This window comes from Uloborus diversus, chromosome 7, assembly GCF_026930045.1.
Source record: "Uloborus diversus isolate 005 chromosome 7, Udiv.v.3.1, whole genome shotgun sequence".
Lineage (NCBI taxonomy): Eukaryota > Metazoa > Arthropoda > Arachnida > Araneae > Uloboridae > Uloborus > Uloborus diversus.
The window spans coordinates 139,562,287-139,587,589 of record NC_072737.1 but is presented as its reverse complement, the minus strand read 5'-3'; the positions used below and the strand labels follow the sequence as shown (position 1 = coordinate 139,587,589).

Sequence of the window (25,303 nt, the reverse complement as noted above, 5' to 3'; positions counted from 1 at the left end):
AACAGGCAATGGCTTCGCTGAAATGTAGAAGCAATTTTAACCCGTCATACCTTGACGGGCGATTTTCTAGTGCTTAAATAAAATCAATAAAATCATCTGTTAACAAATTTATTCAAAAGTATTTAAATGTAGCAATCAATTTTTGACAAAATTTCCGACCGAAGTGTAACCAGGTGGCACAATTAATAAGCAGCATAAATTCAAAAGCAGAATAGAAGGATCAACAGTCGGTACCCATTCAAATTTTACGGGGTTCCTTATTGATTTGGGTATGATTTGTCTTACCTGTGTACGATTATGAAACTATTTCAATGGTGTAGTTATTCGGTAGTGCTTAATAACATTCTAAACTACCGGGCATATACATTTTTATCTGTAGTTTTTTTTTTGGTTTTTACGCAGGCGGGTTTTTTTGTTTTTATTTATTTATTTATTTTTTTAAGGATGTAAACTAAATTCGTTAGTAGACAAGGGCGCCCATATGCGAGGGGGAGCGGGGGCTCAAGCCCCCCTTAGAATTTAGAACTTCCTTGCTTTTAGTACTTTTATCTTTGCAAAAATGTAAAAACATTTCTTCTTCAGCCGTTAATGAATAAGTTATTAAAAATGTTAAGTTTTAATAACTCTAATCTGCACTGAAATCGGTTTCCACGGGGAAAACATCTGAGGCCCCCCCCCCCTACAATTTTGCATATGGGCGCCTTTGTTAGTAGGATATGTGGTTTGGGAGGGAGCGGAATGGATGGAAAAATGAGAGACTCCGATTACTGAACTTTTAATGCGTCACCTGACTCCAACTCCTGAGACTCGAAATCAATCCGACTCCGCTATCCTAACAGAGCAGCGAACTCGGAAGGAAAATGACAGACTCCGACCCCGAAATCAGTCCGACACTCCAACTCCGACGGACGTGCCAAGAACTGTCGAAATGATAAGTTTACAAGGAAAGTGGTTTCTAAGACCGCAAGGGAAAAAGCAATTGATTATGAGAAAAAAAATGCATGTTGCAAGTGTAGCTGTCCCACATAACCGCATTGATATCCGAAAGTTTACGAAAATCTTAAAGAAAAAAATTAAAAAAAAAATTCATAAAAGATATCTGTTTCACTTACGCCCTGCTGATTATTTTTCAAAAATAAATAGAAGAAGGTATCCGAAAGTTTAAAAAATATCTTAAATTAAAAAATAAATAATTAAATAAAAGATGTCTGTCTCACTTACGCCCTGCTGGTTGTTTTTTAAAAATAAACCAGTAAAGAGAAGTTCAATTTGGATTTATTCCAACTGCAACTAGTTAAATTTCAGCATTTCAAGCTTTTTTAAAGTCGTGAAAAACTGCGGAAATTGTTGTGAAAAGCACCAGAAATTTTCCTAGGGAAACCAGCGTGCCTAATTTATTTAGTATTCTGCGCTGAATAATGAGGCATTCACTTCAAGTGCGAAGTAAATTAAAGACCTATTTTTGTATTTAGTGAAGCAAAGCGAAAACATCGATTAAGGACCCTCTTGAAACTTTCTCCAGTAAAACTGCTTTTGAAGAAAGTGCTCGCTTACAAAAACCCTTTGTATTTTTTTTTTCCCTTTTCGTCCAAGCTAATTCAGTCGACTCCCGCCACAATGCGATCCGACTTACTGGAAATGGCTATAACGCGATTTTTTCGACAGTAAAGAATTTTTGAGCTAGCACGAATTCCTCGCCCGCAACATAAAAATTTTCGGAAGGGAACCGCGGTATGTAAGTTTTTTTCCGTGAATGGACCTTCATCCCTTTAGCATCACTGAGAGCAGAAGTACCCACACCGTACTAGTCTTTTATCGCTTATACAAGTAACTACTTCTCATTTTCCATTAAATTTTTTCATTCTAAATGCGAAAGTTAACGAAATATAACGACACCTAAGAGCGCTGTTTCATCTAAAGTTGGTGAAGATAGAAAGAAAAAGAGAACGTTTCTGAGTGAATCTTCCATACGTACAATTAAAAGTCAAGAAAATGAAATCCATAAAAGTTCACACCGAGTAATAGTATCCAAGCAAAATGCAAAAAAATATGAAAATGGAAGCTGCTCTTTATTGGAAATTAAAGAAACCAGGAAGAGGGGTAATGCCATAGATGGAAACTTTATGTAAAAGAACCAATGAAACAACTGTATTTAAAAATATCTTAGAATAACGGTTTGATTACGCAGCATAAATCATCATCATTGTCACTTTTTTTTTAAGTTACAAATATCATTACTGAATCAACTGTACAGTACACAACTATAGGGCATTTGTTTTCCTTACTACATGCTATACGTACGCTACTGGTTTATTCTATGTCTTTCTTTTCCATTGATCATTATTTTTGTGCATCATAGCAGTATTTTATGTTGAATAAAACTTTTTTTTTTAAATACAAATAAAAATTCATTTCTTTATGTAAGAAACAGTAATGTATAGTTAAGAAAAGGTTTTTAACTGTTTAAGGTGGTGTTTACAAGTATCTAAAATGATTGGTTATGTTTATAAAAGTTTTTACACATACCTTTTTCCACAACGCGAAATTTCGACTTCCGGGAGGGGTCTTGGAACGGCAACTCGATTGTACTTTTTCGTCATCCGAAGTATAGGGGGTCATTTTGTTTCGTTAATAGGGAAGTATTCGATTTTCTAATTTTATTTTTATTTGATAGAGTAACATACATGAACATCATCTGCGAAAAAATTTTTACGATACGACTAATACTTTTTTTTAAAATAATTTTTTAAAGTTCACGCGCGAGTGACGTCATTTGCTTGTAAGTCCTTTGACTGACGTCACTGCCGCGCTGCGAGTCGGCGGGGTTGGCTAGGACAAAGAAGTGCTTGGCGAAGTGCTTTGGGGGAAGGCGCGGGAAAACAATGGCCTTCTAACAGCAGCGCGCATAAACGGCTAGTGAAAATCCTTTGCTGTCTCTGTAGGGTTTAATGCATTCTGCGATTGTTTTTAATTTGATTTTCTTTGTCATGGCTAGTAGAATCAATTACAAGTATTGCTTCGTTCCTGGATGCGTATCTACATCTAAAAAACTCCTCACAAGCCATTTGTTATTGTTCCGTCCCAGCAGGATCTTCGAAAGAAGTGTTTTCAAGTGTGTTTATTAATTAAAATTTGAAAATGAAAATTTGCACTTCATTTTAATTAAAAACTATGTCAAGTGAGAAATACAGTTTGAAATATATGTTCACAACTGTTCATAAATAAATGTTTAATAAGCATATGAGATATTTTTAAAAAAATGCAAGTAAACAAAGGAATTTAAACAATGCACAATAAACTTAAATAGAAAGTAATAGATGCATTACTATTTCCATTTTAATAACAATGCAAAAACTATTAATACTTTCTTTTTAACATTCAAACTATCTTCAAATTTTAACTATTAAAAATTGATAATTTAAAAATACATTTTCAGTTTATCACCAGAAGCGTTTCTATATATACAAGACCTTTCTCAATTGCAAAAAGGTACTTATTTTATGAAATGAACACCATTTTCAAATTTATTATTTTTATCAAAAGAGCAAAAAAATATATTTTTCCTTTTTTTGCTAAGTTGCACAAAAACTCAAGGATAATTAACATGTATTAGTGGATTTAAAACAATTTTCCACAAAAAAAAAAAAGCAAATCAACTTTTATTGCCAACAAAGCGAAAAATTTTCATGCAAAAACTGCTCTAAAACTTAGTACTGGAATCACTTGCAGTAGGGTTGTTACAAAATGCGCGCCTCATTAAAAGCCGCCAAGTAAGAACTGGAATAGCGCTCTTACATTGTAATTTATATATTCAGATAAAAAAACATCGACACACAAATGGAAATGATCAATCTTGATAAGGGAAACTAATGCGAATAATATGAACTGCAAACATAGACGGATATGTACGTACAATTTTAAAGAATAACAATGGTGAAACTTTGTTGTCTCACTCCCCGTACTTCTAGGACATTAAATATCTCGTCCTTTCGAAAAAAGTCAAACACCATGAATGACTTTACTTGAGGAAGGTTATTGGATTGACCTTTCGTGAATCCTAGCCCCATGATGGCAAAAATGCTGGTAAAATGCTTTAAAAAGGCTGAAAAAGACGGTGCTATTCACCTCCTGGTAGGCGCAACACGGCATGGAAATGGAGCTCTGATCGGAACAGGGAAATGACGTCAGCTGCTGACGTTTTAGGCCACACCTCTTTTTTGCGCATCGCTCTTTAAAAAATTCATAAAAAATCAATCGTTGGTTTTAAAAATCCGGCCATGGTGAATTTTTGTGTTTTGTAAGCCTGTCAACATTGTGCAATAGTTAAAATTGGAATATTTGATAGGTTGATACTTCCCTATTCTGATCGTGTTATTGTTTGGATCAAATTATTATTGCCTGAACCAGATTTGAGTGCATTTCAGTGACGACTCCTCTATATGCATAGCTAAATTTTTACTAATTTTAATCTGAATTTAATTAGACAACACTTTAAAATGTTTTTTTAACTCAAAGTATTCAATGTATCATTGAAATCGGAATCTAAATGTTTAGTTAGTATTCTTTGAGTAAACTGCTTTTTTAGTTTATACTACAAATGCAGAACAAAAGGCGGGCCAAAATATAAAAACTCGTTATTTTTTTGAGCATGAGTTGTGGTTAAAATACATGGTGTTAATGAAGTCTTACACTGCCAAAAAAGGAAAATTCATCAAAAATAAATATTCATATTTAACGTATATTCTTTTCTTCTCTTTTTAAATTCTTGTCTATCAACTATCAAGGGACTTCTGGCCCTCAAACTATGAAGGACTGCGTGCCGGGCGCCTTGCCTTCAGAAGACAACACAATAGATGGTGGTGCCATCTATGGATAGTTCGAGAATTTAGAACTAGGCCAGGAGCCGAATAACTTTCTGGTCTGGCACCCCTAAAGGTATCGTTTTACTTGGAGGACATTGTGACTATGAGCATATTTAACGTCACCCAGTCACCATTAATGACGACGGTGGATCTTCAACCAGCGAGGATCGAACCCGAGACCCTCCGGCCCCCAAGTCCAATGCCTTACCGATCAGGCCACCACCGCCCTATATCTTTATCTTAAGAAGTTTCTTTCACAATGTTAACACTTCTACGAGTGCACCTTTTGTTGTTCTAAAAATATTTAGACGATTTTTAACTTTGCGGCAGGTACTAGCGCAGCCAGAATTTTCCTGCTGCGGAGGGGGTGAAGGTTTGGCCATAAACGTTCTTATATGGATATAAACTGCCATATTATAATTGGCAATATGCGTTAAAACCAAAGATTCTGAGGGGTGGTGGTCTTCAAAACCCCCCTTGCGACTTCATCTTCAGTTAGCGCCACCGATATACCTTTCATGGACGGATATAAGGGAAAGGCGATGGTGGCGACCCCCCCCCCTTCCCTTGAAGGACTGTACAGGCAATTTTTGACATTAAAAGTTCCAAAAGTATTTTTTAGTCACTCTACTAAGAATTCATTGAACTCTCAGCCGGAAAATGTTCGGAACATTTCAAACTCGAGGCTTTAAAAATGCGATTTTAAACCATCTTTGGTTTCGTTAGAGGAAGGAATGAGGTTCAAGCTCTTTCCTCAGCTAATTTTTCGAAATTACAGTTCCAAAAATTCAACTTTAAACGATATTGGATTGTTAGGGGAGAAGTTTCCAAAACCTTGTAATTTTTCCAAAATTGAAGGGGGTTTTTTAAGGGTAAGATTTTGAACCCCTCCCCCTCCCGGCATTCCCGAAAGCAAGCCAAAAGATTTGCCAAAAGCAAGTACTACAGTGAAACCTGTGTATAACGAAATTGTCTATAACGATAACCTGTCTATAACATTTTTTATTTTATTTATTTATTTATTTCTTTTTTTTGGCCCCAGCAAAATGTCAGCATGAATAATCAAACTATCTATAACGATAACCTGTCTATTACGATATTTCTTTTAGGTCCCAACAGTATCGTTGTAGACAGGTTTTACTGTAATTCATTTTAATTTACTACTGATACATTTCATCTAACAGTGAGTGTGGTACCCTTACCTTAAACTTCTTCATATTTAGTTTAAAATAATGTCCAACACATACAACAGTAAGCTTCCCGAATTAAAAGCTATCTCGTGATGAGATGCAACGGCAACATTGTAATCTAACGTTTATTATTATTTTTAAGCTCTACTATCACAATAAAACATCCTACATTTAAAAAGCATTACGATACTAGCCATAATTCTATTTATCTGTTGGCCAACACACTTTTCAACTCCTACACGAGACAAAACATGTTTCTTACAACACCTCTACGACAGCATCTACGCGGTAAAATTATTTCACCATTCTGCTAGACATTAAGGTCATATCATAATTAGTAATATCTTGTGGAATGATTTACTATTATTTTCTTTTTCGTTTTTTTACTATGAGGCTTCCTACTGTCTGCGCGAATGAAATTTTTTGGGTTATTTTTCTTTGAGGGGTTCTCGTCCCTCGATTGTTATTTAGTGTTGGGGGGGGGGGTGCATCCCTGCTATTGTCTCCAATCAATTATTTTTATTTACTGAAAAGAGATTGCCACAGGCGTGTCCAGTGTGTGAGGGGGGAGGGGGGATTTGGAGATGTATCCCTTCCAATAACTCAGAAAATTTCCTTCTTTGAATAGAGATGAGAAGTAAAACTAACCATATCCACCCCTCCGGGTTTTTTTTTTTTTTTTTTTTTTTTTGTCCCCGGCTTTGGATTATGCGAGATTTATGCGAGCTGTAACAGAAGTTTACAGATAGCATTGAGCTCTGTAATAAACTGGAGTACCGTAAAATGGATTGTATCGGGACAGCGGTAGAAAATGGAACGAAACTTCCCAATCGTAGAAAACAATTCCCCATATATGTACGTTTGGGTATTTTTCGTTGATTTTTATTTACTTTTTTTTTTAGGAAGGTTTTAACTTTTGTTATAAAACGGGGTTGTGCGTTTAAAAGGTGCAGGAAACGCTGCATTCAAACTTTTAAAAAATAACTATCTTTCTAAATAGAAACTAAGTGATCGAACATAATAATTTATCGTCACATAATTTAAAGTACTGCTTTCTATTCAATTTCATCTTCTATTGTATTGAAAAGAAACGTGCAAAAATTGATCAAAGAGTGCATGCGTTCTAAAGCGTAGTATATGGATTTCCTTATCATAAAATTTCTTACATCAGGTTTTCAATGATGCTATTTGTTTTCAAAATCCAAATGAACAAAGTTCAGATAAATATAAACCACTAAATCCTCCCAAAACAACCGATAGCAAAAAGCGACCTGAGCTCTATTTTTATTCTATCTTATCAAACGGTGGGGAAAGAGAGAGCTGAATGGATCAAGCGGCTATTTTAGTTCCTATAATAATAAGAGCGTGCATCCCACGTGATATCCTTTTAAATAGCCATCATTCTCTCGTGCAAAGGAACAAACTCAAAGCAGCTGTGTTACGTCACAACGCTATCTGTCAGACACTTATTTGAAAAATGACGTTTGGTATTTTATGATTTTTTGCGTATCCGTTTACTGAATTGCTCAGCACATGGGAAGGTTTAAAGATGTTTACTAATGTTGGGGCCAGAGCTGTAGTTGGAAAATTTAGTTTAGAATCTTTCAAAACAGATTATTCAAATCGTTCTTATTGTCACATTGTTCGAACAAACATCATATCGGATAGTTTTCTACAGGCTATCCAGTGGTACCAAATACGAAACGATGCAGTGTTTCCTTCGTACAGAAAAGAGCTTTTAAACGCAATTTTATGGCTTAAAATTAATTTTCGAGCACTCTGGAATTTTTGAATTAATTTTCTCTAATTTTCGAACCAATTTCCTTGAATTTTCATTCGATTCTGAACTATGTTCAAAATTTCAAGTCTTGATCTCTTCGGGAAGTTAGTTTGAACTCAATCGCGAGACTCTACCTGAACAAACATTAGATCAAAGCGAGTTAACAAAAACAAAGGGGGGAAAACGTTTGGAGAAACTCACCTTAGGGTTTGGGGGAAACCAAAAGAAAAGGAAGTTTAACACCAATGAGGTCGTTTCCAAAATTTTAAAAGTATTTCTTTTTCTGAAAGTGCGTGCTTAAAAACATAGAATCTGACAATTTTTTAAATAATTTCTTTAAGTTTAATATTTTTTAAAAATTACTTAAATCGGTGCTCTTTCATCGTTTAACGCTTCTGCCGATGACATCACAAATGATGAAATGCCATTCAGTGTTGCCACACGGTCCAAAATATTTAACTCGCTTCTTGATTATCATAACGTGGAAATGCGGTAAAAAGATGCGCCATAGTGCATCATTTGTGACGTCATAAAGACCACGCCTTGTTTGAAGAATCGGGCATTTAAAAAAATTAATTAAAAAATAACTGTTGGGAAAATGAAAGTATTTTCTGAGTCCATGTTATTATTATTATTATTTTTTTTTTTTTTTGCTTATTCTATCAATTTTAGTGACAAAAAGTACTACTTTTGACTGAAGGAAACAACCCCACAATAAAAAAACACATATGTCAGGGCACGGCTCTCCCCTCCCACCCAAGGGCGTACACAGAAGTTTTGGGGCCCGTCACAAATGACTTTTACTGGCCCCCTCCATATTGTTATATTTTTTTTTTCAACAAATTTGACCCTTCACCCTCTTTTGCTACAATCCACCTTCACCTAGTCACATGTCACACGAAATTAGATACATAAACATGGTATTATAAAAATACTATTTTTCCAACCAAAATGCCTGATGTTTCACTTCTTGTCACCTCGCTCTCCCTTGTCATAATTTTATGAAACCCCTTCCCATCTAAGCGTGACATCATTTGTAGACAATCCCTCAACACATAAAAGGTAAAACATATTAAACACTGATTTCCTTAACTAGGATATGGTATCGAAATGGAATCTCCATAAGCACAATAAGTTATTAGTTAAAAGAACATGTAGCGGGGCGATTCTTGAAAAAATGTCCCGTGCGTAACGCTAAGTTTTTTTTTAATCTTTTACAGCTAACCAAAGCCTTCAAACAATAATACATGCTTTAATATACTATCAAAGCATAACAGTTAATCCCATGTTTAATTAATGGTTACTTGAATAAAATAAAAAGCCATTTTTTCGATAATCGCCCAGTGGTATATTTATAGCATAGTTTGTTGCGCCCTGAGTTGACTGTCAAAAAGGGATTAGGATAAATGATTACAGAAGTTTTCCAAAGTTGCTACTGCGGACATACGCGAATGCATTTAAAGATGCTCAAATTCGCCTGTGATGTGGTTTTCTTAAAAAATGTTCTTTACATCACTCTTTTCCTAAGTTTTCTCGCAATTTTCATCAACTATCGTGGGTTGAGATACCATTTTTATTGCAGTTTTTGTTCTTTTTGATGCTTGTTTGCAAGCATGATCTTTGCATTCCCTACACGGTGTTTATAAAATTGGCAATTGAAAGTCCTGAAAAGTGGGGTACCAATATTTCATGGGACATAAGAATTCGTAGAATATTATGTGTATGCAAAACATAAAATAATGCTTAAAAAATTGCAAAAATTGGAATCGGAAATGCCTACTTTTGCAGCTACACGTTACAATTATACTAAAATGATTCTGTGCTTTTAATTCCACGATTCTATGTTTCAATTCAACAATTCTATGCTTTCAATTCAAGGATTCTATGTTTCTATGAAATGATTCAGGGTTTTCAACCTATGGTACGCATTTTCTCTCAAGTTTAAAATTAAGTTGTATGCAAAAAGTACCAAAACCGTATCTTTTCTGAGAAAAATATCGAACTAAGCATTTTATTGTCTTATCTTAAAATAAGGAGTCTTTTTTTTATTAATATAATCCCCATACAAATCATTAACAGAAACGTAAAAATAAGAAATAACAACGCACAAAAAATTGCAGATGACTGCATATGTACACGTGTTTTAGGGTGAATAAGAAACCCTTTTTTCGATGCAAAATAAGTGAGCTTATGGAGGAAAAGACATCCAGAAATTTTTATGCAAGTATATGTTATTATTTTTTATTTTTCCTTTTCATGCACAGAAACGTTGGGACCCGAAAAGGGGCTTTCCCTTGCTGTGATGCACGCAGAGGAAAAAATTACTATAAGGGGATGATAAGGCGTGTCACTTCAGGGCTGCCAGAGCTTGGGGTTTCTCCCAAGTCTTTGGTTTTCAATAGAATCTCGGGTTCTTGGGACTTTAATTAGGTTTTTGTTTTCCTTTGATGAAAACGAATTCATTGAATATTTTAGAGATAAAACATAATATTTTTACTAAAATATAATTTTTTGGCTAAGCAATCTAGATTGCGATTTTTTTTTTCACAATCTTATTGTAACGATGTATATAAAAATTTGTATTGGGAAGAAGAGAAAAAAAAATCGTGGATGTGCTTTCCTTGTACTATCTGTTTGATAGTTGCATCTAAACATCAAAAGACATTATTTTATTGCGGAAGGCGATTTTTACACCGTTTTTTAAAAGAAATTGTTCCAAAGAAATGATTATTGAGGGATTACTTTTAGTATTTACTGTCATTTTACTGCCATATTATTTTCTATGTCGTTTTATAAGATTAACAATTGGACAAGGGAAAAAAAGCGAATTAACTTTAAGAATAATGAGTTGTACGATCTTCGTAGTTTTCTTGCCTAGATCTTGATATTTTATGAACCCAACCTGGAGTTTTGCGAAAAATCGTAATTGCAGCCCTAACCACTGTACGAATAATAAACTTGCGTATATAGCTGTAAGTACCTCAAAAATAAAATATGAAGTTATACATAAGTTCAGACAATGATATACCACAAGTTCTCTTTTACGAGCCCAGGCCATAAAATTCCGATTTAATTCTCCTACTTGGTACGTAAAACTCACACAAAGTTACTTTACATAATGGGGTGGTTTCCATCAGTCAAAAGTACTACTTTAAGTCATTGAAATGGATAGAATGAGCAAAAATAAATAAATAAATAAATAAATAAAATAACGTGGACGCAGAAAACACTTTCATTTTCCCAACAGTTTTTTTTAATTAATTTTTTAAAATGTCCGATTTTGCAAACAAGGCGTGGTCTTTATGACGTCACAAATGATGCATTTTGCCGCATCTTTCTACTTCGTTTCCACGTTATGATAATCAAGCAGCGAATTAAAATATCGCTCTACGCTTACTATCAACCATATCGTTGCCAATGCACGTGAGTAAAGATGCGAATTAAATATTTTGTTCTGTAAATGGCAACATTGAATGGCATTTCACCATTTGTGATGTCACACGACAGAAGTGTAAACAAAGAAAGCGCACCGATTTAAGTAATTTTTTAAAAATATTAAACTTAAATAAATTATTTAAAAAAATGGTCAGATCCTATGTTTTTAAGCATGCTCTTTCAGAAAAAAGTACTTTTAAAATTTTGGAAACGACCCCGTTGGTGAATAGTGGCGTATAAATGGTGTAATCAACAGTGACAATCATTAAAATTTCATAATTTAGAAGATTTTTTTGTTTTTCAAACTAACCACACGCTAGTAGTTAAAAAAATAAAAACCTAACAGAAAACATAACAACATAGGCGTTTTGCGCATATTTTCGAATTTGAGGATAAATCAATTTGGAAGTAGTAATGCGTGAAATAAAAAATAACAACGTCAAATAGCACAAACTGCTGATTACTGCAAACACGTGTTTCAGCGTTACAAGGAACGCCTTTTTCAATGCAAAAGAAATGAACTCATGGATGAAAAGACATCCGAAAAAAATGGATGATTTCACTTTGTTATTTCTTATTTTACATTTTATGCACAAATGTTTTTATTCTTATTAGTAATGAGTAGCTTTTATTTTCCGCAAAGCTCTTTTTCGAGTTGTGTCACATCTGCTGCTGCGGGGTGCGATATGGTTATAATTGGTGGGGGGTGGAGGGTACTTTACAATCAAAAAATCTAATCAAGGGGTAAGCTAGGGGAAGAAACTTGAAATCCTGGCTATGAATAAGTTTGGTGTGGATTTTCCTTTTTCGTTCAGTCATGATTTCGAATAAAACGTCCCACTCTTTTGAGCTTAGAAACAACCAGTTGAATGAAACAGAATAAAGCCCCGGATGAAGGTTAAACGTTCTCGCATCGATGGAGAAGGGGGGGGGGAGTAAGATGGCATAAATGGGTGTTGGAAGGGGAAATGTCAAGATTCCAGGCACGTTTACAAACAATAGGTAACTTGTCCAATTCCTGCTTTTGCGTAACATCCCCAGCCAAATGGGCGAGATTAGTTCCAAGCAAGATCTGCAGTAAAAATATACTGACAAGGTCGGTTGCTTGTTTTATTCACAGAAGTCAGTGGGACAGGTAGCAAGACCCAAGTAGTACTTCAAACACATTATACTAGTTCCGCTCGATGCCAAACAATTGTTGCTATGGTGATGGAAATGATTGCTGAATACCCGTTGCTATGCTGTTGGCAGGAATCATAAAAGAAGTCTTAGCTCAATAGAGTGTAGCGATTAACCCTAGTTAATTTACTTCACGTATTATTATTTTTAGTTGAAAAAGAAGGCGCAAATTGTCAAGGTAAAAATTATTGGAAAATGACATGAGAAAAAAACGTTCAAATATTTTATGCATTATTCAGTGGCGCTCCTAGCACGGGCGTCATCCGGAGCAGTAAAATGGGGTGTCATTGTGACACCCCACGCCACCCTATATATATATATATTTAGGGTGGTTACACTAAATTCATTCAATTTTCAGAAAAAATCATTTTTATTATGGTGTTGGTGTAACGAAAGTTTAAATTAAAAGACAATGAACGCGTTTTATGTAAATGTTTTGCCCTGAATGAATATGTGCTGTGCAGCCACCCCTTCCCACAATATTGTGTACTATTATTTTCGTCGAATTTTGGTACGATTAGTAAAATTTAAAATATATTTTTGAAATTTTTCAGAACTGAAGAAGTATTTATGTTATTTTTGATGATTATGATATTTAATCCAAACCAAAACTGCGTAATGGTTTTCAAAGCTGAACCAAAACTCACGCTGGAGTTTCAGTTAACTATACGGCCGTGGTAAGTCATACGAAATAAGCAAAATTCTCAAAAAAGTGGTGGCCGCATGGTAGCAGATTTTTATGAAACTTGGTATACAGGTTCCTTTTATGCCTGTGTAAACATATCTAAAATGATTTGGCTTAATATTTTTTAATTTAATAGTTACATGCGAGTGAAAGTCGGTCAAATTGAACAGCATTCTCATAAATGATAAATGTTGCATTTGTGAAGGTTTGTATTTTATTGACTCTTTAAATAAAACATAAAAGTTATATATTGTTGTAATCTATGGAGTAGGGCCCTTTAACTGATGTAAGTAAAATTTTCAAAATTATTATAGTTAACTTTTAACCGAGTTGAAAAAACTGAAAATATTTCAGTTTTCTCAACTAAGCATTTTATTTTTTAATCTCATTCTTTAAGGAATGTATTAGCTTTGCTGAAATTTATACCCAATAACATGCTATGTATCAAAAAAGAAGTACCGTACATTTGAAGTTGTATTTCAACTCCTTCAAAATCAGTTTTAAAACTTAGTTGACATTTTGTAAAATGATGGTTATCCCCTTCACATAGACACAAAAATTTAAATGAGGGAAAAAAATTCAATAAAAGCGTACCTAGGAAGTTCTCTTTAAACGTGTTTTACTCAAAACTTGAAAATATCCTCTTCTATCCCTTTGCCACTTCCATCCCCACTGCCTCAAATGTTGTTTCTTCGGTTAAAAATGTTTTATTGTCAATTCAAATTTTTCTAAACGAGGTTCAACTTTTATCAGTCCCTGACAAAATTTATAATATACCATGGATTCCCACACCTCTCTTTTGCCCAGAACAGTTAACTGAAGGGTCACTTATTAGTCTTTGTAATCTAAGTCACAATCTTTTTTTTTTTTTTTTCTGTTCTTAACTTACTAGAACGAGATCAACGAGTTGTCTTGCGTCACGTAATGCTCCATAATTGTTTCGAGATCGTTTCGTAAACGAGTGATTATGACATAAAGGAAATTAAGGTTTCCAATCTTGTTCGATATTTCTGTTGCAATTACGTTTTGAAAGTCAGTGACCTTTCTCCAGTCGAAATTTCTAACAAAAGATCTGGCAGCAAGATTAAGAGAACGTTAATACAATTGTTATTGTCTTTTACTAAAAAAAACTAATAGCGCTTTTGGAAATCAAATTTGAAATAAATAAATTTAAAATAATAACAATTATGATGAATAAATAAATAAATAATAAAATGTAGTAAGGGAAGGGGGTACGAGATTTTTTTAAAAACTTTCAAATTGTAGCATCACTTTTTTTCAGTGCGAACTGGAAAGGGGGGATGTATAAATTATAAGAGAAAATAAAATATTATTCTCTTAACTGTAGTTCTATAAAATTTATGAGAAATATACGTATTATGTACAAACAAATTGCCTATATTTTTCTGTTAAATCAAAATTAAGACAATTTAAAGTAATTTGTTTGATTTCAAATTATCAGCTTCATAACCACAGAGTAAAATGTTTCAGGTAAACTTTTTCTTATAAGTTCTACAGGAAAAGAAATTACAAGTCTTGCATGCGCAAAATCCTTGGCAAAGTTCTTCTAGAGAAGTACTCAATTACGAATTAAAGAGCAAAAAAGATAAATAAATAAAAATAACACCTAAAATACAGTCTGCGTGTGCATGTCATTGTTTGTGAATTGTGTGTGGAGTTCATAAATGGAATAAAATATCCTTGATTTATTTCAAAAACATTATGTGCTTTAAGATTTGCTAAATCTCGCCTCACCCCGATAAAATTTTTCACTACACCAATATTTTTTCTCATAAGCGACAAGCAAAATATTTTCTTAACATTATTTTGAATTGATTTGTTTCTCCGTCAATAAATTATTCACAAGAAACAAAGGAGTTATCAAATAATAATCTGATTAAGATCAAGCCCATCATTTCAAAGTTTCGGATGGTCGGGCAAACAGTATCAGATCAATACATTTATACATTTTATAGGGGGAAAAAACTGCAAAATATGTACCCGAATGCATGACATTGTTTCCAAAATTCGGGAAGAATTTTGGAAATAAATTCGAGATGAGTTTTGGGAACTTTGGTCTCTTTGAGAGTCATTCCACGTCAACTGACCTAATTTTTCAAATCATCCCCACTCGACCATCTCCGATTTGGATGAAACTTTATAGAGGAAACTAACCTATGCAAATTTTCAGCTTCCTAGATCCAAATCCTAAGGATCTATGATCTTTGAAAAATGTGAAAAGATGGCGGATTAGCTTTTTGTGCCAAATTGCCTTGTTTACACCTAGTTTACAGAAAATTTTATCACACTGGAAGCCTGAAATTTTAGGCGCTTAAAATATGTTTGACCGTTAGTATATTCAAGTATTTCTGTGAATTTGAGCTCGTTAGATTTTGTATAGCATGCGCGTGAACTTGTGAAAAAGCGCGATGGGAAAAATTTTTCATGGGTTGTCATAAAATCTGAACAAAAATAATTCAAAAGATCGTGCTGCGTAATTCCTCTGTAAAAATGCTTGTTTTTAATGGGTTACAGTTGCAGAGCTTAAATATCTATTTTCTAAAAGATATTGTGATTCAAAGTGGCTATCAACAGTGGATTGAACATGTCAATTCGTTACGATAGATATAATTTCAAGCTCGTTTTTTTATCCTTATTCGAAAGAACACCATCGAAGAAAAAACTTATTTTGAAAGGAAAAAATGTTTTCTTCCTAATGGTATAAACGAAAAGAAGATGCGAGGCGACAAACTTGAGCTATTGCGCTTTGAAAATAAGCTATTTTTCACTTTAACGGTTTTGATAGCCACTTTGAATCACAATATATTTTAGAAAATAGATATTAACTGTAATCCATTAAAAACAAGCATTTTTACAATGGAATCAAGCAGTACGAGCTTTTGATTTATTTTTGTTCAGATTTTATGATAACCTAAAATCCAGAAAAAAAAATTTCCCATCGCGCTTTTTCACAAGTTCACGCGCATGCTACACAAAATCTAACGAGCTCAAATTCACAGAAATACTCGAATATACTAACGGTGACACCCTTGAAGCGCCTAGAATTTCAGGCTTCCAGTGTAATACAATTTCCTGTAAACTTGGCAATTTGGAACAAAAAGCTAATCCGTCATCTTGGATCACATTTTTCTGAGATCCTAGATCCTCATGATTTGGATCTAGGAAGCTGAAAATTTGCATAAATTATAGTTTCAAAGGCATCTATCTCTACGCCTCTATAAAATTTCATCCAAATTGGAGATGGTCGAGAGGGGACCCCTAGATCACTTGACATGGAATGACTCTTGAGGGAGATCTCATTTTTGAGTATTTGAGGGGGTGCTCCATCACTCTTGAGTAGTTGCGGATACAGGACTTAGTAATGGGTGGGGCAATTTGTTTGATTTTAGATATTTATCTGAAAATGTCTTCTTCCAGGGGTGCCCACAGGGGGAGGGGGGATTATGGCGCAAGTTGCAACATCAAAATTTTTGGTGGGGATTTTAATTTTTTTTTTAATTTATTTAAATTCATTTATTGATTTATTTTTAAATCTAATTATTTATTTTACTTTATTTTATTCTGTTCATATTTTATTTCATTTATTTATTAGTTGCTGTGTGTGTATGTTATTGGTGTAGTACAGACCTTTTTAATAAAATTATAATTAAAAATAAATAAATTTAAAAATAAATAAATTAATTTAAAAATAAATAAATTAAAAAAAATTAATTAAATAAAAAAGAAGGCTAAAAATAAAAGAGAAAAAGGGTTGAGAATTTTTTTTGGGGGGAAGGGGGGGAATTTGCGTCATTGAACTTGGGGGGATGGGCACCCCTGTCTTCTTCAGGGGAAAAAACTATAAAATTTTAGTTCATTATTTGTGCATTCCAAAATTTGAATTGAGGGGGGGGGGAATTGCCGCATTGCCTCCCCAGTATCTGCGCGCGCATGCCCTTGAAGAGGAAAAAGGGTGTGGGCACTCCTGTATATAATCTATCGTCAAATAAGCGTGCCAAAACGATGGAGATCCTCGCGAAAACCATATGGGGAACCGTTGCGCACAATCAGCGGGTTTACTAACCTCAAAAGCAGGCAGCGAACTGGAACCATTTTTTTTTTCTAGTGCTCACGTGCGGTTGAGTGGCATTGTTGGAGAAAGGGGGGGGGGATAAAGCAAATTCAAAAAAACATACTTAGGGGTCATTTGTTACAGGGAACACGGTATAATTTCAAAATGAAAGTTTTCGGTTCCTTTCAATGCATTGCTTATTATATAGTCAATTATTATATCAATATTGAGACCGGTCCATTGCTTCGTCAAATGGTGTGTGCTGTGTGCATGAGGAAGCACACAATGCCATTTGATTTAGGCTTTTCTGGTATTTCAACGTTTATTTTAATTTGAATTCGAACAGTTTTTAAAAATAATTAAGTGATTTAAAAAAAGGGTGTACGAAAAGGTTTCCTTCGTGTTGAAAATAAATTGATAAAAATAACATAAACAAATCGCAAAAATTGCAAATTATTTTATATTTACGTCGTTTTATCAATCAACTGTTTTTAAAATTTGGGGGGGGGGGGGGGGAGGGCGATGCGGATTTAGGTGTTATGCCGAGCTCCCCCTTGGCGTAGCACGTAGATGTGCATGCACGTATAATCACATAAATGTATAGTCAGTGTAGTCCATCTCACACCATTGTTGGCGCTAGGCAAACAACAAAAATCAATGTTTTTTAGTACACGTTGCTTGCAAAATTGTCAACACACAACGATACTTAACGAAGAAAACTTGTTTCTTCAATGCTTGATCGTTGCAGGTCTGGCTTTTTTTTTTTTTTTTAATTTTCAATCCGTTTTAAAGTAGATTTGTTCGTAAACAAATGCCAACAATTGTGGAGCTGGTCTGTATTCTCTTTTGGTGTTTTTTTTTCTTTCTCAAGAGTAACCTTGTAACAAAAAAAAAAAAAAAACTCAGGGTATCAACATTTGGGAGGCACCATTTCTGTATCTAAAGATCTTTTTTTTTTTTTAAGTATTTCCATATCGTACTGCAACAAGGTGTAAATCTTATATCTAAAAATAAATTAAATAATTAATCTCCTCAAATCTCTAACCTCTCTTTTATTACTTCACTATACAGTACGAGGGGAGTAAGAAATAAAATTCCTGCTCAGAATCTACAAAAGTCATAGTCGTGCCCTGAGAATCTTTTAGTATAATTGATTACTCAGTGTTCCTAAACACTACGATTTTTATAAACTTTACGCTAAATTTCAGTTACTTCATAGACGCTAATATCCTACGATAGGTCCATGCGCCATTAAATTTTTTTAAGGGGTGTTTTTAGAGAATGTATTTTTCTCCCTTTTTTTTTGGGGGGGGGGAGCTCTCGTTCGGTGGGGATACATTATTCACGGTATTTCAAGTATTCTGCCATGGCTCTAGGGAGATGGGCACCCTTTTGCAAAAGAACACTATTAAATTAACATATTTAAAAGTTATCTCATAATACGTCCAGTTATCATGAAAAAAATGTATACTCGGTAAGAAACTGTACTGTTAAAAGAAACGTGTTTTTTAGAATGTAAAATATGTATACATAAAAAATTAAATCATTAATGACTAGTATAAAACAGTGCCTTTATCTATCGTCTTCAACAAAACGTTTGTAAATAATGTTTGCAAAAAAAAAAAAAAAAAGAGAATCATTACGATGTGAAAAGATTTAGTTTGTAAAATAATTAAATAAAAAGATTAAATTTTTGGCGGGAAAATGATCAGTAAGATGTGAAAGAACTTATTGTTTGCAAAAAAAAAGGGGGGGGGGGGAGAAGAAAAAGTTCTATTTAATGCTTTTAATTGAGGAAAGATGTTTGAATTCGGGCCGAAACGTTTGTAACTCCAGTTCTGATAAATTTAGAAGCTCCAAATAAATCCCAGTAAGTAGAAAAATTCACTAATTCGATTAGTATTAAGTGTACGCATATATTTCCTCGCCAAACTCGAGAAAGATTGCATTAATATCTTCGGTAAATATTATAAAGCTAAGACAGAGATAACCGAGTTTCAATGAAATTTCTTATTTTTTAAAATCTGGTATGCTCCGTTACTCCCAGTTGTTCTCGAAGGAAAAAAAATTCAAACACTAACGTTTGCTTATAACGTCACTCGCTATTTACCAATCACAAAACGAAGAGATCTGCAGCCAGGCCACGGCAAAGTGAAATCAACAAGCAATCTTGATTGTTCAAAAAACACCCCATACTGGAAATATTTGTATGAACAAATCAGCAAACATAATCAATCGCACACTACGAATTGATAACATATTTTTGAAGTCGGTTAAAAAGCTATTGGGGCAAACAGGATGAATGAACTTCATATTTTACTAGGAAAGTCTTCATTCAGCATTCTTAGTCCAATTACTTATCATTGTTTTGTGACAACCAATTCTCTTCAGCACTGAGTTTCATATTTAGTCATTTATTCAATTAAGAAAAATATATGAGTGAGTCTTTGCTTACTCATTGGTTTGCTTCCATCTTCAAAAGTACTACTTTTAGTCACTAAAGTTGATAGAATGAGCAAAATATATATATATATATATAAAAAAAAAAAGACATGGAGCGAGGAAAAAAAAACTTTTATTTTCAAAACGTTTAATTTTTAAAATGTCCGATTTTTCAAACAAGGCGTGGTCTTTATGACGTCACAAGTGATGTACTTTGGCGCTACTCCACTGGCGCGCTGAATGTTTACGCTTGCTGTCTACCGCGTTTCCAGGTTATGAGAATTCAGAATCGAATTAAATATTGCTCTCTGCGCTAACGGCAACAGTGGCATTTCATCACTCGTGATATAATGTGCAGAAGCGTAAAAAATAAAATTGCATCAGCGAAACGATTGAAATAATTTTTTAAAAGCATAAAACTTTGTCAAATTATTTTAGAAATGGTCGGATCATATGCTTTTAAGCATGCTCTTTCAGAAAGAAATACTTTTAAAATTTCGGAAACGACCCCTTTCTAAACTACTGGTTTTCACTCACAGTGGTTTTTTTTTTTTTTTTTTTTTTTTTTTTTTTTTTTTTGAACAAAAGAATAAATACGGTGCAACGAAGGTACGGGACCTAAATTTGAACGGTTAAAAACGAAACGAAATCACTGCATTTAGTGGGAAGTTGTGGATGGACGGAAAAATAAATAAATAAAGAGAGAGAGAGAGAGAACAGAAATAGAAGAAAAAGAGCTTGCAAACAGATTTCAAAAATAGTAAAAAAAATTATAAATTAATAAATTTAGAATTTTTTATGTTTGGTTATTTGTTTGCATTCAGCTATTATAGCATCCCCCTCCTCGCAATCATGTAGGACGAAGTGCGGTAACTAACTGCTTATTAAGTTGTGTAATATTTAAACGGTCCCTCATACTTCCGTCCGTTCTACCGTGCAGCTTGAATGATTCACGGCATGAAATAAAATTAAGCTTTGGAATACATTGAGTAATTAGTGTTGAAAATTAATTCTTTACTTTTTTATGGTGTTAATTTTTAACATTTTTCAATGCGTTTACACATAAATTAAATTAACATAAATAAAGTACTAAAGTAAAATTTTAACTTAAGCACAAAATAACGGATTTATATAATAATTCAAACTATAATAACGTCTAAAACATCAATTTTTAATTTTATTTCTGAAAAAAGATATTTTCCAGGATGTTATAACCTCTAATTAAAATTTAAAAAAAAAACTCAAAAAGTCTTAAATGTGGCTTAAGTTCTCAGTTAGTTAAAATGTGTTTTAAAAGTCCACCAGTTAAAGTTTCTTTTTCATGGGGGAAAAAACTAAATGAAACAATAGAAAGAATTTTTATGACAGTTATAATTCTTCATGAAAAATAATTAAATAAACGAGTTTTTTTTTTTTTTTTTTTACATTCCATTGTAAAACAATTATTGATTAATTTTCATTGCGTTTACTTTTTCAAACGAATAAAAATATTTAAAAGAAAAAGAAAGAAAAAATGATCATGGAAAAATGCTACTTAACTAAAAAGTGTAATCTCACTAATTTTATCGCTTCAGTTTCAGTTATTTTACAAACATAGAATAGTGAATAGCAAACCTTTTCAGAATGCAAAAAGTTTCAAAGGGAAGTTTTCTTATTTAAATGATTATTTTTTACAAAGAAAAAAATATATAAGTGCATTAATGAGCATTTAATGAAAAATTAAAATTAGAAGAGAGATGCAAATTTTAATTTATTAAATAAAGTGTTGTTATGTTTTTTCATTATGCAACCTAAGTAATGTTTCTTTTTCTGTTTTTCTTTCTTGTATTATTTTAAGTTTTGTATATTTTTTCTTCGACTATATTGATTGAATAAATATTATTAGCCTGTGTGTGTGTCCAAAATTTCAATGTTTACATTCTCCAATTTTATATGAAATTTGTTTCTGAAAAATAAAAGGAAATGATGTTTAAAAAATAAGAAAATCAAACAATATATTCACCTTTGGCTTTTCAAAAGGGTGATAGAATTTACAGTAGAGATATACTTAAATAATTTCTTGGTAAAGGACACTTTCGATCGATGATGAACCAAGCTTCGCCTCTCAGCTGAGCGAACAGATGCCCTTCCCCAAGCTTCTGTTTCTGTTTACATCGATGTGTGGCGTCAGAGCTGTCAAAACTTGGCGAAACGCCATTGGCTGAAATGTGATGTAATGTAACGATACGGATCTTTTCTTTAAAAAACTTTGCTGACCTAAAAAACCGCATTTTCAGAGCACACTTCTCTTTTCTGGAAAATATATAATGATCAATTTGCACTATGTTTGTATTTATGACTTTTCCAAATGTCTTCTGGAGCAGTCTTTTTTTTTCACTCACATTGCTGTCGTAGCTGTAAAACCTAATTAAACAAATTCGTTTTCAAACCAAAAGAAGAAAAAATCATTAATAATGTTAAAATATATGAATATTAAAAAAAAAAAAAAATTCTCTTAACAAATCAAGATCAAGCCTACATTTTCCCTTCATTCATTAACTGCGCGTTCTGCTGCGTAACCGAACCTGAACACTGATATTTGTAAACATGGCTGATGTAGATGATTTGGAATTAGCTGAAGATAGTGTGAATCAAAATGCTTTTTTGGGATTGAATTACGATAGTTATGACAGCACAACAAATGCAAAGACTGAAACTGAAGATTTAAAAGAAAGTTCCCTTGACAAACTTGCTACTAAACTTTTGAAACATAATTTTATTCTCACTGCTCTTGAATTCCACACAGAACTAGTTGAGAGCGGGAGAGAATTACCTAGACTTCGAGATTATTTTTCAAATCCTGGGAATTTTGAAAAACATTTACAAGAGACTGACACTTCACCTGTGTTGCGTAGGTTAAATAATACATGCTTCGTGTGTTTTAAGTATTTTCTTCGTATCCGCCTCATTTTTGTTTCAGCTAATATGAATGTTATTTCTTTCCGTCTCATTCTGAAAATTATGTTATTTTTAAGCACATAAGGACATAAAATAGCTGTTTAGCGTGTCAAAAAGGTTTATACTACGTATTAATCGGTGGCAGGGCTGCTGTTGCGAGGCCAAAAAATTATAAAATTGTCGTCCTCTTTATTGGTCCAAACGTATCTCAAGGTTTCTTCCCCTGATTTTTTTCTAATTTGTAGTCTTTAAAAATGCATTTTCTGTCGATCTTTTTTAATGTTAGAGGCAGAAGAAGTTCGGGGGCTCTCCCCTGTTCATTTTCGAAATTGAAACTTGAAAAACGCAATTGTTATATCTATAATTATGTTTGTTTAGAAGGGGTTTCAGGGGCGCTTTCTGGAAATTGTTTTGAAAATTTTGGGGAAGGTTTAAAAATGCAATTTTAGATGATCTTTGGAGATGTTACTGGATGGAAAAGTTCTTGGACCCACCTCCGGAATTCTTCTAATTTACTCTTCAAAACGCACAATGGGGATCTTTAATAATGTTAAAAGGAGAAAAGGTTCGGGAGTGCTCCGTAGTCCATTTTTCGAAATTGAAACTTTAAAAACATAATTGTTGATACACTAATTACGTTACCGAGGAGCAGGGTTGGCAAGGTTTTGGACCCTACGGTAAAAAGCCTGGTTTTTGCCGTCCTGTCCAAAAGTGTCCAAAACTATATTCTTAGAAAAGTTATATTCTGTGAGAAAACATCAAAAACAGAATAAAATGTATCAAAGTTATGTTTTATATTGAACATTTATTCAATGGAGAACATTCAACTTATTTATGCAGCTGATTTTAATCTAGTTACATAGAAGTTATATTCTTGATTAAAATTTCAATTTGTATGCACATTACTTTATTATTATTATTTATTTATTTTTTGATAGTACAGTAAAACCTGTAAAGTTGACCACCTGTCTAAGTTGACCGCTTTTGTCAAGAATGGAATTAGTCTTATCTTATGTAATGAAGGAAAACCTCTGTAACTTGACCACCTCTCTATCTTGACCACCTGTCTATCTTGACCACCTGTCTATCTTGACCACTAATATACACCAGCTTTGGTTTGGAGTATTGTAAAAAACCCTTTGTAAGTTAACCACTAGGCAAAAGCATTAAATGTGCTAAAAGTTTCATCAGTTATGCCTCAAATAAGCAACCAGACCATTTTAGAAAAACCTATGAATATTTATGTTGCCATCAAAAAACATTGGACTAATGTTAAGTCCCAGAAAATGAGCCAAACTTCAATAAGGAGTTATTTTGTTGAAAAATAGATTACTATGGTTACAAATGTGCAAGAAAAAATCAAATGAAGAATTCAGGGTTCGTACTCAATTTCAGAAATTAAATGAAGGAGTTTTGGAGGAGTTATGAAGGAGTAAAATGATATTTTGAAGGAGTAATTTTGAGCTATCCTTATAAATTTTGTCACTTTTTTTCAACAGATTTGAACCCCTTTCCCCTTCGTCACACTTTACCTTTCTCCTTCCCTTGTCACATGTCTTATCTTTCATAAACATATTGTTACAATAACTGTGATGTCACTTTTTTGGCACCCTCTCTTTCCCTTGTCACAATTTCTTGAGCCCGTCTCCTCTCAAGGCATGACATCCCTTGTGGATGACTCTTTTTACAATGTCAAAACTGCAATTCACTAAACAATTGCTTTTTTTAACAAAATCACTTAATATAGTACATCTACTAATGTATTTTTTAATACTTAAGTATTGAACAAACTGACTTTTGCTACTGAGAGTGTGGCGGAGTAAAAAGCAATAATCATAATATTTGTCAAAATAGTCAAGTACCATTTAAGCATGATTTAATTCACTTATGAAATGTCTTAGTCATCTAATAATATTTTCACATTCAGCTTTTATGACTTCTATAACCAATTTGTAAATCACATCTTTATGAAAAAAAATATATCAAATTACTACATTAAAATCGCTCTTATACCTTCGCCCCTGTGACAAAGTTAAGTTGTCGATCGAAATATTTTAAATTACTGTCATAAAGGACAATTATGTAGTCTTGATCCAAAAAAGAAGGAGTTTTGAAGGAGTTAAAACCAAAATGAAGGAGTTTGAAGGGCCCTTCAAAAAAATTTCCTAAATGAAGGAGTATTGGAGGAGTTTTGAAGGAGCGTACGAACCCCGGAATTTGAGTCACTTTTGATTTGTTATGAATTTTTAAGAATTGTTAATATCAGTAAGTAGTTTTTCATAAGCAATGAAGCATTTTTTTTTAATCAATTCACAGAAATTTTAAATTTGTATGATACTTTACGAGTCATTCTGGTAAATAATCTCTAAAAATATTTAAACAATGAAAGTGAGTTTAAAGTATTCCAGTTAGTTAAAAAATAAATGCATGGGACAAGAAATGGCAAAAAAAAAAAAAAAGCTTTCATTACTACCCTCTATAAGTTGACCACCTGTCTAAGTTGACCACCAAAGTATTGCACCGCAAGTAGTCAACTTACACAGGTTTCACTGTAGTAACCAAATTTCCCTATGTTTAAGCATGTGTGCAAAGGAAAGCAGGGTTCGCAAGGTTTTTACCATCCTGTTCACAACCCTTGTGTCCGAAAGTGTCCAAAACTATTTTTTGAAACTATATTTTATGAGACAATATCAAAAACAGAACAAAATGTGTCAAAATATT

At 33.2% G+C, this 25,303-nt stretch overlaps 2 protein-coding genes across 2 annotated transcripts in view; one reads left to right on the top strand and one right to left on the bottom strand.

The window, feature by feature from the left end:
• LOC129225920 (uncharacterized) overlaps positions 1 to 22,064 on the bottom strand; it is a 54,847-nt gene extending 32,783 nt beyond the window's left edge. Inside the window, exon 1 of the mRNA XM_054860452.1 lies at positions 21,648 to 22,064. The gene's annotated coding sequence lies outside the window, so the exon portion shown is untranslated. The remainder of the gene's footprint in view (positions 1 to 21,647) is intronic.
• A 157-nt stretch (positions 22,065 to 22,221) lies between these two features.
• Positions 22,222 to 25,303, top strand: part of LOC129225918 (RAB11-binding protein RELCH homolog) — a 93,389-nt gene continuing 90,307 nt past the window's right edge. Inside the window, exon 1 of the mRNA XM_054860451.1 lies at positions 22,222 to 22,535. Coding sequence (XP_054716426.1) covers positions 22,232 to 22,535 — 304 coding nt within the window. The 5' untranslated portion in view covers positions 22,222 to 22,231. The remainder of the gene's footprint in view (positions 22,536 to 25,303) is intronic.